General features: G+C 40.5%; 1 protein-coding gene across 13 annotated transcripts in view; it reads right to left on the bottom strand.

Moving 5' to 3' along the window:
- The window catches only part of PARD3 (par-3 family cell polarity regulator), a 768,046-nt gene that overhangs the window by 449,073 nt on the left and 305,552 nt on the right, over positions 1-13,421 (bottom strand). For 10 of the 13 annotated variants that reach the window (XM_040352640.1, XM_040352649.1, XM_040352648.1 and 7 more), the window contains exon 5: positions 12,359-12,490. The exons of the other annotated variants lie outside the window; for them this stretch is intronic. In XM_040352640.1, the coding sequence (XP_040208574.1) occupies positions 12,359-12,490 (132 nt within the window). The remainder of the gene's footprint in view (positions 1-12,358; positions 12,491-13,421) is intronic. 13 annotated transcript variants of the gene reach the window in all.

Genomic DNA, 13,421 nt, shown 5'->3' on the forward strand with positions numbered 1-13,421 from the left:
GTATTATACTGCGGTGCATATGACCAGGGTTGTGGACTGGTGCCGACAGAGTCACCCGAAACGCTGGATATTGCTGGAACATGAGACCGCCCAGGCTCTGCTTCCTGGCCTACCTTGGGCAGGGAAAAAAATCACATTACCCATTTAACTACTCATCCATTGATTGACCCCCACTTTAGCAGAACTGGATAGGTTTTTCGGACGATGTTCAATGAGCAGTTTTCCATCCCCAATGACTCAGATTGCAGGTCACACAGGGTTCAAACCTGATCTCACTGATCCAACTTTTTTTTTGCAAAGCTCACAGGGACTTCTGAGGGCCTCTCAGCTCTTACGATCATCCGGTTGGATATCTACAGAGACTTTGCTCTCTGGATGGGCTCCTCTTAAACTTTATTACTGGAGGACTAATCAATTGTCGCTCTCTCGAATCATTGCCTAAACCGGCCCTTTTTACCCATAAGCTCCACTCTTTCGAGGAACTTTGCCTGGGAGAGAGCCCGATCAGGAGTTCCTTATCAACTTCTTATAAATCTCTGCTAGATCTCCATGTCATTGAAGAACCCCGGTTCTTAGAAAAATGGGAGAAAGAAATGCAAGATACCTTTACTGAACCCCAAAAAGAATGAATACTTTTTTGCGCAGATATTCTCCCTATGCAGTAAACATCAGTAGACCACGTACAAAATTATGACGCTGGTATAGAACCCCATCAGTTCTGGTAAAGATATTCCCTCATCAGGCAGATCGCAGTTGGCATTGTGGTCTCCATTCGGGTACCCTACATATTTTTGGGGAGTGTCCTACTCTTGCCACTTTCTGGCAACCAGTGCTTAAGCTCATACATAAATTCACAGACATTTCTTTACAAGATAACCCAGCTGTGGCGCTACTTAACCTTACCACATTGTCAAGGAAACATTACCACAAATCTCTTCTCAAACATCTCCTTAATGCTGCACAGGCTTGCATTCCCTCTCTAAAGAAGCAACAGCTTGCCCCAACAGTGGCCCAGTGGCTCACAAGAGAAAATGACATAGAGCAAATAGAAGATCTGACCTCCGCTTTATTGGACAAGTCAGAGGAACATAAGTCCAGATTGGTTTTACTGGAACCTCTTCTGCTTCTCTGACAAATTTCTCCAATACAACTAATTGAGGTTGATGGTCAGTGATCCCCACTGCTTGACTGACACAGGTGAACATTCTAACCCCCCCTCCCCCTAGCTTTCCACTAACATTTTCCCCATCACCTATTTTTTATTTATTTTTTTATTTCCTCTCTCCCTATTTATTTTAAAATGAATAAATAAAAAATATAGTGTGTACAGGCATGTGTCATCTACCCAGTTTTAGACATCCCTCTATAACGTGAACGATTGTCCTGGCAATTTGGGGTTATGCCTCCTCAAACACGCTTGCCTTTTGCGCAACCTACTTAAAACTGAACTTCAGTAATTTTTTTTAGCTTTCCATCTATTAAATCTTCTGCCCTTGTTGTTTTAACTTTGGATATTAAAACATTTTTTTTCTGCCATTAAATACCTTATACAGTCCACTTCCTGTTTGTCTGAAAAAAAAAAACTAAGCTTAAGACATCATGCACAGCTCTCTCTCTCACTCTCTTGAGAGTTTGCCAGGAAGGGAGGGGGGATGAGTCATAAGAGGGACAATGAGAGCTGCAGAGCTGGAGGTGTGCCTCTGTGTAAACTCAGGCTTTAGCTGTCCACAGTTAAAATCATTGCAGCCAGACTCAGTGGAAGGAGAATTCTGCAGCATATTTGGTAAGTACAGAATCACAGTATATATAAAATATGCAAAGTTGTTGAAAGCTTCAGAATGGCAAAGATGTTTTTTTTACAAATGTGAGCAGACTGCAGCTCCTCTTTAAAGGGTTCTCAACATTTTTAGGTACAAATGTTTTGTATTTCTTATCACATTTAATTGCTTGTTTCGATCTTTTGCAATAAAGTGCACAGTTTTGGTTGTACCTTATAAGCTTGACTGTACTAAGAAGTTGTATTTCATTGTACCTGTGACACATCTTTATAATACTGTCAATTTACGCAGTGCTTTTCATATATATTGCACATTCACATCAGTCCCTGCTCCCAAGGAGCTTACACTCTAAAGTATTTTAACCTGCATTTTTTGGCTGGCAGGGCAGACTTTGTTCAGACATTGATTTTTGGAAGTATTCCTGAGGCCATGCAGATGTCGATCACAGAATCAGGCCGGTTTTTAATGCAGTGCCAGAAGAGCATGGACCTCCAATATAGCACTTTGGCCCTGTCTCTTACGTACAGAGATTTCTCCAGATTCTCTGAATCTTTTGATATTATGTACTGTAGATGAGGATATATTTAAAGTCTTTGCAATTTTAAATTGAGGAACATTATTCTGAAATTGTTCAAATTTTTTTTAGACACAGCTTTTCAGAAATGCTCACTTAATACCAAATAATGTTACTGACCTGTTGCCAATTAACCTAATTAGTTACAAAATGTTTTTGCAGCTCTTCCTTGTTAGTACTACTTAATTTCCTAGCTTTTTGTTGCCCTGTCCTAACTTTGAGATGTGTTGCTGCTACCCTGTTTCCCCAAAAATAAGACCTACCCTGAAAATAAGACCTAGCGTTATTTTCCAGGAGGGCTGCAATATAAGCCCTACCCCGAAAATAAGCCCTAGTTAAAAATGCTTGTAAAATCCTATAATCCACTCTATTACAGTAGTTTATAATGTAAAATGTGTGTGTTTCTGTAATATAATTGCGGGAAAGAGAGCTCCGGCGGGTAACAAGTGCAGAGCAGCGCTATAACAAATGTATTTGGCACAATTTATATTACAGAAACGCACACATTGTACATTATATACTACTGTAATAGAGTGGATTATAGGATTTTACAAGCATTTTAACTCAGTTCACACTGGGTATTCCTGACAGGCAGGGTGGGAGAGGGGTAGAGAAGACAGCACATTACATGGTAAGACCTACCCCAAAAATAAGCCCTACTGTGTCTTTTGTTGGCATAATTAATATAAGACCCGGGCTTATTTTCGGGGAAACACGGTATCAAATTTAAAATGACCGTATTTTTTCATAAAACATTTTTTTCTTAAAATGGTACATTTTCTTTGTTTCTTTATTTGATATGTTTTCTCTTTTCTATTGTAAATAAAACTATGGGTTTGTAAGATTTTGAAATTCTTGCATTATGTTATTATGTTGATTTTATCAGCGTCCCAACGATTTTGGAATTGTTTTTTTTTTTAACCAACCAAAATGGAGAGGATAAGAGAGACTAGAATTTTGATGTTACAGAATCATATATAGTAAATAACTAGCAAAGCAGTCAGCTTCACTAAACAGCTCAGAGGCAAGTTTCCTTAGATAGAAGAAGGCTGTAGGATATCCGCTCACAGCATCCAAATTGGATAACTGGGAATTCATAAATGCACAGATGTTTTGTGATTCACAAAACATGACACTGAATTTACCAAAGAAATAGATGGATGAAGATTGCAAAATAAATACAGAAAAAAACAAGAATATCATTACTAACATTACACCTATTTTCTGATATACATTTTTATGTTGTAGCAGCCAGAAAATGTTTTATGCAAATTGTACAGTTTCCGAGAATAACCTAAAATCAGCTCAAATGAATGAGATTACAGAATGTGCTGAAAATTGGATCATATTTTATTACACAAACAACTATATTTTCTTGGGAAGAAAGCCTTCATTTAGAAATCTACAACCTAAGCTGTCATTTTTCTATGCTGTCAAAAATCTACTCAACAATGCAGACGAAATAAACATTTTGTCCAAATCTCTACACCAAATCTAAACACTGTACACTAGAGCAGCTTTTCTCAACCAGGGCTCCTCCAGAGCTTGCGTTGAGATGAGTAATCACTAACATCATAGATCTTTTTAGACGGGATCTGGCAGATCTGAACAGCATGTCTGCGCATGTGCTGGACTCCTTGCGCATGCGCAGACACACTGCAATACCTGCCAGTAAACTAGCAGAGACTCCCGCGCTGTATCTGTGCATGCATGAGATCCCTCAGGCTGCCTCCTAAGATGAGTGATGTAGAAATCCCAGGAGGCGTTATTTTCAGGGCCCCATGCATGTGCAGAAACTCTGCAACAGACTCAGAGTGACTCATGGCATTCTTGTACATGTGAGGGGTCTGGTTAAAACCATTCTTGCCTAGGTTGTATAAATGGACCTGAACTTTTGGGGGTAAAAAAGTACTTGCATAGGGGTTGTTCAAAGTACTACAGTACAGTGGAACCTCGGATTGCGAGTAACGCGGTTAATGAGCGTTTCGCACTACGCGCACTGTATTTTTAAAAATCCTAACTCGGTTTGCGAGTGTTGTCTCACAAAACGAGCAGGATACTAGCCAAAGCGGTGTGCAGTACCGCGTTTGGCCTGAGGTGGGGGACGTGGGAGCCGAGTGGAGCCGAACGGCGCCGTTCGGAAATGATCGGAAAGACCTAGAAATACGCAAGCCTTTCCGAGGTTTGCCCAGGTCAGCTGATCTGTCCTCGGGCCTTTTCATGTGTTCTCGAGGCTATCCAGCCCCCCCCACCTCTGGCCGCATGCGGTATTGCATGCCATTGAAGTCAATGTGGAACAAATTATTTTCGTTTTCATTGACTTGAATGGGGATTTTTGATATGCAAGTACTTTGGATTGCGAGCATTCTCCTGGAACAGATTATGCTCGTAATCCGAGGTTCCACTGTACTGATATATCGCTTTAGATGTAGTACTCTTAAACTATTTATGGGCTGTAGAGTAAAACATTTTGTGAGCTTAGGCTTCTAAGGGATTACTACTAGGGTTGTCCAGATACCGATACCAGTATCGGTATCGATACCGAGTATTTGCGCTAGTACTCGTACTCGCGCGAATACTCCCGATACCAAAATAGAATACTTTTTTTTTATTTATTTTTTGTGACATCGAACACAAATTGGATGGCACCATTGGATGGCACTGATAGGTGGCACTGGCATTGATTGGGTGGCACTGATGAGATGCACTAATAAGCTGCCTCCCTGCACTGATGCACTAATGGGCACTGATCTGCACTGATAGGTGGCACTGGCTAGCTGCACTTTTGGGCACTGGCACCGATGAGCTGCACTGACAGTGATCACTCCTTCAATGATATGTAGTTTTCCAGTACCGTATGCTAAAAAACAGCCCCACACCATGATGTACCAGTTCTTCATAATTCTAAAGAAAATATCTTTGGTCTGTATTGTGGTTTGAAAACGGTCACATGACATTAAAAAAAAGTATCGGTATTCGGTATCGGCGACTACTTGAAAAAAAGTATCGGTACTTGTACTCGGTCCTAAAAAAGTGGTATCGGGACAACCCTAATTACTACTTCAATACACATAAACGCACGCTGTAGATGACAAATTTTTACTTTTACTTTAATTTGACTTAATCCCGACATCAAGTTGATGAACATTAAAAAAACAAAACAAAAGCAAGCCAAAGTCCAAGTGCTATTCGCCTGTACTGCCTAAGGTCCCCCTGCAGCTGATCTTTTCCCCATAATGGTGTGTGGAGGTGGACATCTTGATAGGGCTTTGCTTCTTTAGGTCTGTGATGGAAAAATAAACAGACAGCAGAAGGAGGTTCAAAAACACAGATCCACAGAATGAATGAAGCAAAATTGTGGGAATTCTTGCACTGCAAGTCTTCATGTACAGCTTTCTCTTCAACAGTGAATAGCATGGTTGTGGCATCATCAAATCTCATGAGGCTTGGAGCAAGAGGAGGAGCAGGACATTGAAATTGTAATGTTTTCCCATAAAGAGTGCAATCTACAACTGCTCTGAAATATACTCATTCATTCATGTTTGCATTGGAACTAATGTATGAGTAGCTGTGACCATTACCAATAACAAGTAGTCCACTTGTCATGTGTCAGCAGCCCAAATACCTGCCAAGAATCAGCAGTGCCTTAAGTAATCTCACACTGCAGATATACAACTATGAGGCTCAAGACTAGGGAGGAAATGTACTGATATTTTTTAATGGCGGAAAAGGGTAGATTTTTTAGGGCACTGCTTAGGCACAATTAACATTTCTAAAAGCTCTTCATGATATAGAAAATGCACTAGTTCACACCAGTGTGGCTTTGAAATTGTGCTGCTTAAAAGCCACAGATCAGTCCAATTTGCACCTCTGAATCCATTTGCGGCTTGTGACTTCATTTCACAGAAGACTATGCAAGTCCCAATTAAATTGAAAAAAAAAAAAAAAAAGAAGTAGTGCAGGCACCTTTTGTAAAGCAGCTGCAATTTGAACGGTTCCATTGCCGGCAATGGGGTGCAACTTGGAACTGTCATTTCGAATGACAAATCGAAACAGTGTGAACAAGGTATTACTGAAGAATTTACTGACCTTCAAAAAGAGATCTTGTAAAGTGTAAACATAAGCAAATTTTTTTAATTTTCCTCTTTATTAAGCCTGTTTATGAGTACTTGATTGAATCCAAATGATTTGCTTGAGAGGACAAAATATTGGAATTGTAAAGCCCAATAATAAACTAAGAACACATCAGAAAGGATAAAAACTACACAATGAGCACAAACTAAAGGACGCCTTGCTTATGTTCTTGAAAAGACAAAACAATCATCCATCTCACTATGACCTTAATACTGGAAATCAAGTTACATTGAGACTGGTAACTTGATTTAATGGCTCTAATGCTTTTAATTTTCCTATCTACCCCGTAAAGTAGATCTACAGGGCCTGCGCTGAGACGCAACCAAGACAGCCTTCGTAAAATCTGAACTACTTTCTTTTTCCCCGTTTAATAATTCCTAGAGATTGACTTACATAGGTCTGCATTGTTTTAATTTGGTTCACTGCTGTGCGTGATTTTCTGCAATTTGATTTGGGAAAATCAAATTTTTGTATCAGTCTGGGTAGAAATGAAATAAAGGAGGGTAAACTTGTATATAAAATAATTTCATTGTGTTTAGGTGAATTACGTCCACATCCTAGGCAGAGGAGAAACAGAACATGTATTGTTTATGAAAAAACATGACAATTTCAATCTACAACTGCACTGAAATATACTTAACGTTTGTGTTGGGCCCAATGTACAAGTAGCGGTGACCATCACCCATAGAAAAAGTCCACTTATCACATGAAGCCTCTGTATACGTGAGCAGACCAAATACCTACCAAGAGTTTGCTAGGACTGAAAGGGTGTATACCTGTAAGGGTGCAACGTGCCATATATCTGACTTCGGAAACCCCACACAAACTGATATCAATCAGCATGGGACCAAAAAAAAAAAAAAAAAACCCCACTAGTAAACAATTTATTATAATTGGTGACTGCGGAAAACACCTCCACAATTCTTTGCTCTTGTATTACACCTTAGCCCTGGGGGACATAATTTGTCAAAGTGTTTGACACAAGAACTGTTACCAGAGCAACCAACGGCGATCGAGACTACACTAGAAATGGACAACTGGAGACATTTTTATTCTAACTTATGGCTGTGAAGATATATAGTCAGGTATTGGTTCAAACATTGAGCCTATGGGACGTAGATCGAGCCTTCCCTACCACTCTACTTCTACTTCACCTTCCCATTCCTCCTCTTTCCTTTTCTTTCTTTCTCTTATATTCTCCTCTCCTTTTTTTTTCTTCTAGTTTCTGCGCCTTCCTCCTTATCACTCATCTCTTTTCAACAGAGGAAAGGTGCTTCGTAGGTTTTAACCATATAACCTGTTCATAGTGGTTTCCTTAGGTGCATACACTTTATAAGCTTTATATTGTATAGCTGTATAAGGATGGTCCTGTTGTGGTCGCACTTTGTGCGCTGTTTCCTTGATTTTGCAATATGTATGTTTCGTACCTATGGTACCACTTGTTTGTTTTTTCCTTGAAAAATTCTCAAATAAAAACCATTTTGAAAACAAAAACAAAAAAACATTGAGCCTAAACCACAGAGTATTAAAATAAAAACTGTCCACGTTGTCCCAAAGCAACCAGATTCAAACTAGCTCAGGAATACGGCTGTTGAAGAAGAATTGCTTGATTTTTACTGGTTGCCGAGGCAATACTGCATTCCATGCCTGCTTTAACCACTTGCTTACTGGGCTCTTAAATCCCCTTCCTGCCCAGGCCAATTTTCAGCGCCGTCAAACCCTTTGAATGACAATTACACAGTCATGCAACACTGTACCCAGATGAGGGGTGATTTAAAAAAAAAAATCCCAAAAATAGAGTTTTCTTTTGGTGGTATTGAATCACTGCTGTTTAACTTTTTGCAAAAATAAATAAATAAAAAAAACGAAAATTTAGAAGAAGAAAAAAAACAGTTTTAGTTTGTTATACAATTTTGAAAACAGGTAATTTTTCTCCTTCATTGATGTGCGCTGATGAGGCTGCAATGATGGGCACAGATAAGGCGGCACTGAGAAGTGGCAATAAAGGGCACTGATGGGTGGCACTGCATAACAGCAGTGCCTCTCTGTGTGGGGGGACTGATGTCCCTCTGACAGACCCGGTGATCGGTTCCCCCTTCCTTGTTCTCCAAGTACTATTAGTCCATCCTTGGTTAACTACACCCAAACCTGGGTGAGTCACCACTCCAGTCACTGACCTGACCAGTTGGATTTTTGGTCACTAGGTTCAGGCCTGTCCCCTTCCCTATTTTTAATTGATATCCTTAAGTGGTTAAGCTGCTTTTTCCTGCCTGTAAAGTGTTCAGGAGAAATTCAAATGCCCTGTGTGTATGAGGCCTAGGTGAGGACAGCCCCATTCCCTTCATCTGTGAAGGGGAGTTTTAGCTCTACCACAAATTAAAACCTACAAGTAGCCAAAGTCTACAATAAATGAGCAGCTTCCCCCCTCCCCCCACACCAAAAAAAAAACAAAACAAAAAAAACGGCCCTTTACCATTCTTGTTTTCCCAAACGGCGGTGTTAATGAAGAGAATGAAAAGGCTCCATGTAAACACACCTTCCCCATTCTTCACAGTGGCACTGTCATTGATCGTCTGTTCCCTGATATAGGGAAACACAATCAATGACGTCACACGTCCAGCCCCGCCCCCTACAGTTAGAAACACATATGAGGTCACACTTAACCCCTTCAGCACCCCTTAGTGGTTAACTCCCAAACTGCAATTGTCATTTTCACATTAAACAATGCATTTTTATAGCACCTTTTGCTGTGAAAATGACAATGGTCCCAAAAATGTGTCAGAATTGTCCGATGTGTACGCCATAATGTCGCAGTCATGAAAAAAAATTGCTGATAGCCGCCATTAGTAGTAAAATTATATATATATATATATATATATATATATATATATATATATATATATATATTTATATTAATAAAAATGCAATAAAACTATCCCCTATTTTGTAAACACTATAAATTGTGCGCAAAACAAATCGATAAACGCGTATTGCGATATTTTTTACCAAAAATAGGTAGAAGAATACGCATCGGCCTAAACTGAGGAAAAAAAAAAAGTTTTGTATATTTTTGGGGGATATTTATTATAGCAAAAAGTAAAAAATATTGCATTTTTTTCAAAATTGACGCTCTATTTTTGTTTATAGCGCAAAAAATAAAACCCGCAGAGGTGATCAAATACCAGCAGAAGAAAGCTCTATATGTGGGGAAATAAGGACGCCAAGTTTGTTTGGGAGCCACGTCGCGCAATTGTCAGTTAAAGCGACGCAGTGCCGCATCGCAAAAAGGGGCCAGGTCCTTTACCTGCATATTGGTCCGGGTCTTAATTATAAAAAAAAAAGGAAAAAGGAAAAAAGAGACATGGATGGATGGGGGAGTTTGCTTTGAATATTAAAAATTAAACTGTGTTTTTGGTTTGTGATGGTCATATGAAAACCCTTCCTTGCATAGAACAAAAGCATTTTGAGGTCACTGCACCTATAAAAAAAACTTTGGTAATGACAAAAACATGCTTGCCGTATAACCAGACATCTATACAGAGCTGCATATAGAAATATATATATATTTTTTTAAGTAATAAAAAAAATAAAAAGTTGTGCTATGACTACATACACACTGCTCAAAAAAATTAAAGGAACAGTTTTTAATCAATGTTTAGCATCAAGTAATTTAAAGTGGATGTAAACCCAATTCATGAAATTTGAGCTGGGCACATATATCTGCAGTATTTTGTTCTCTCCTGTCCTGTAGCTTTCTCCTGAACCGTTCCTCTGTTATCAGCCTGAAAACTCCAAGCCAATTCTCTGACACATCACATAAAAGCAGCCTGAAATTTCTGTCAGGGAAGGTTGCTAAAATAGATTAACAGGGAGCTGGTCCCATTACAAATCACCTCAGAGTATCTGCCTCTGAGGAGAAGGGTGTGTGCCTTTCCTCCAATCAGCAATTTTAGCTATCTTGGCTGTATGCCCAGACATCACACTCTGTTAACCATGAAGAGAACATTTCCTAACACGATCTGCACTTTCTAAACAGTATATAAATGTGAAGAAAGCAGATATACATGTAAAACTTATGCAGGGAGATTTGGTTCAACTTAGTGTATCATCTGAGGCTGTTTACTTCACTGGGTGTATGGAGGGTTTACATCCACTTTAAACTCGTGGGATATTGATCTGGTCAGTTAAGTAGCAGAGGGGGTTGTTAATCAGTTACAAAACAGGAATGGTTTTAAAGGTGGAGCCCATTGACTTTTTTTTCTTCTACTCATCTTTTCTAACGCCTTTTCACTTGTTTTGCATTTGATTAGGGTCAGTGTCACTACTGCATGAAGCGATACCTGAACCCTATAGAGATTGCACAGGCAGTCCAACTCCTCCAGGATGGCACATCAATAGTGCCATTGCCAGAAGGTTTGCTGTCTCCCAAGCACAGTCTCAAGAGCATGGAGGAGATTCCAGGAGACCGGTAGTTACTCTAGGAGAGCTGGTCAGGGCCGCAGAAGGTCCTTAACCCATCAGAAGGACAGGTATCTTCGCCTTTGTGCAAGGAGGAACAGGATGATCACTGCCAGAACCATACAAAATAACCATCAGCAGGCCACTGGTGTGAATGTCTCTGACCAAAACAAATCAAAAGAAAACTTCATGAGGGTGGCCTGGTGTCTAGTGTCCTCTAGTGGGCCCTCTGCTCACTGCCCAGCACCGTGGAGCTCGACTGGCATTTGCCATTGAACACCAGCATTGGCAGGTCCACCACTGGCCCCCTGTGCTTTTCACAGATGAGAGCAGATTCACCCTGAGAACATGTGGCAGACATGAAAGGGTCTGGAGAAGCTGTGGAGACCGTTATGCTGCCTGTAACATCGCTCAGCATGACTGATTTGGCGATGAATCAGTGGTCTGGGGAGGCATATGCATGGAGAAACACACAGACCTCTACAGGCTAGACAATGGCACACTGACTGCCATTAGGTATTAGGATGAAATCCATGGACCCATTGTCAGAACCTACGCTGGTGCAGTGGGTCCTGGGTTTCTTCAGGTGCAAGTAGCAAGAGTATGCAGACAGTTCTAAAGGATGAAGGAATTGATACCACTGAATTGCCCCCATGCCCCCCTGACCTAAATCCAATAGAACACCTCTGGGACATTATGTTTTGGTCCCTCTGACGCTACCTTAGTCTGTTCAGGAGCTCAGCAATGCCCTGGTCCAGATCTGGTAGGAAATACCCCAGGACACCCATCTGTCATCTCATTAGGAGCATGCATTAGGAGCGATGTGATATTCTTTCATTCCTAACACATTTTCCAGTCCAAATCAGTATATAGATACCCAGCATGATAAATTTCCACATTGGGATCTAATGTGTTTTCAAAGTGTTCCTTAATTATTATTTTTTTTGGAGGAGTATACTAAAACTTTCAAGGGGAAAAAAATGAAGGCCTATGCAACAGCCATGTCTTTGGCAGTGATTTTCTCAGAAAGACAATTCTGTAGACACAATACACACCATTTCTGAGGAAAGCTCTCCTGTGGCCAACTACCCATTCTAATCCTATGCCGAGTGCGAAGCGAGTACTGATTGTGGCAATGTCGGAACTCTGCAAATCTACTAAGTTTCTTACATGAAGTAGCATTCACATGCACACATGACAAAAATGGGCCAGGTGACCCACACCCCCTTATCACAGCAATAGGCAGCATTTATGAAAAACCATGAATATTCCTAAATATGTCTTTTGGTTATTACCGATGCATCTCATAGTATCCTAATATGGAGTTTTGATGGAATGGTTACAGATGCCTGGGCAACCTCTAGGGGGCACTTTCTATTAGGAATGGCATCAAACAAAAGGTTCAGTATTTTACCTGCTCCTGCCTCTCTAGCCACTTGTCCACCAGGGGGTGACTGGCACTCAGGGAAGAGCGGGCTTTATCTCTTTCAAACTGTTTAGACCAGTTACTGGTATCTCTGGGCAGACTTCTGTAGTTCTCATCTTTCTGTTTTAAAAGAAAGAAAAACACATGATTATACTATTCTGTCACTATACAAAGAGCATATACACTCTTGGGAAACCACCACCACCACCAAAACCACCGTTCTGCCTATGTAAAGATACATGCATTAAAAAAGATATGAACTAACTACAGTATCTCACAAAAGTGAGTACACCCCTCACATTTTTGTAAATATTTTATTAGATCTTTTCATGTGACAACACTGAAGAAATTACACTTTGCTACAATGTAAAGTAGTGAGTGTACAGCTTGTATAACAATGTAAATTTGCTCTACCCTCAAAATAACTCACACAGCCTTTAATGTCCAAACCACTTGCAAAGAAAAGTGAGTACACACCTAAGTGAAAATTTCCAAATTTGGCCCAAAGTGTCAATATTTTGTGTGGCTGTTATTTCCCAGCACTGCCTTAACCCCTCTTGGGCATGGAGTTCACAGGTTGCCACTGGAGTCATATTTCACTCCTCCATGATGATATCAGGGAGCTGTGGTGGATGTTAGAAACCTTGCACTCCTCTACCTTCCATTTGAGGATGCCCCACAGGTGCTCAACAGGGTTTAGGTCTGGAGACATGCTTGGCCAGTCCATCACCTCTACTTTTCGCTTCTTTAGCAAGGCAGTGTTCATCTTGGAGGTGTGTTTGGGGTCCTTATGTTGGCATACTGCCCTGTGGTCCAGTCTCCGAAGGGAGAGGATCATGCCGCTTCAGTATGTTACAGTACATGTTGGCATTCATGGTTCCCTCAAATAACTGTAGCTCCACAGTGCCAGCGGCACTCATGCAACCCAAGACCATAACACTCCAACCACCATGCTTGACTGTAAGCAGACACACTTGTCTTTGTACTCCTTACCTGGTTGCCACCACACGCTTGACACTATCTGAACCAAATAGGTTCATCTTGTTCTCAA

Source organism: Rana temporaria, chromosome 5, assembly GCF_905171775.1.
Source record: "Rana temporaria chromosome 5, aRanTem1.1, whole genome shotgun sequence".
In the NCBI taxonomy this organism is placed as follows: Eukaryota; Metazoa; Chordata; class Amphibia; order Anura; family Ranidae; genus Rana; species Rana temporaria.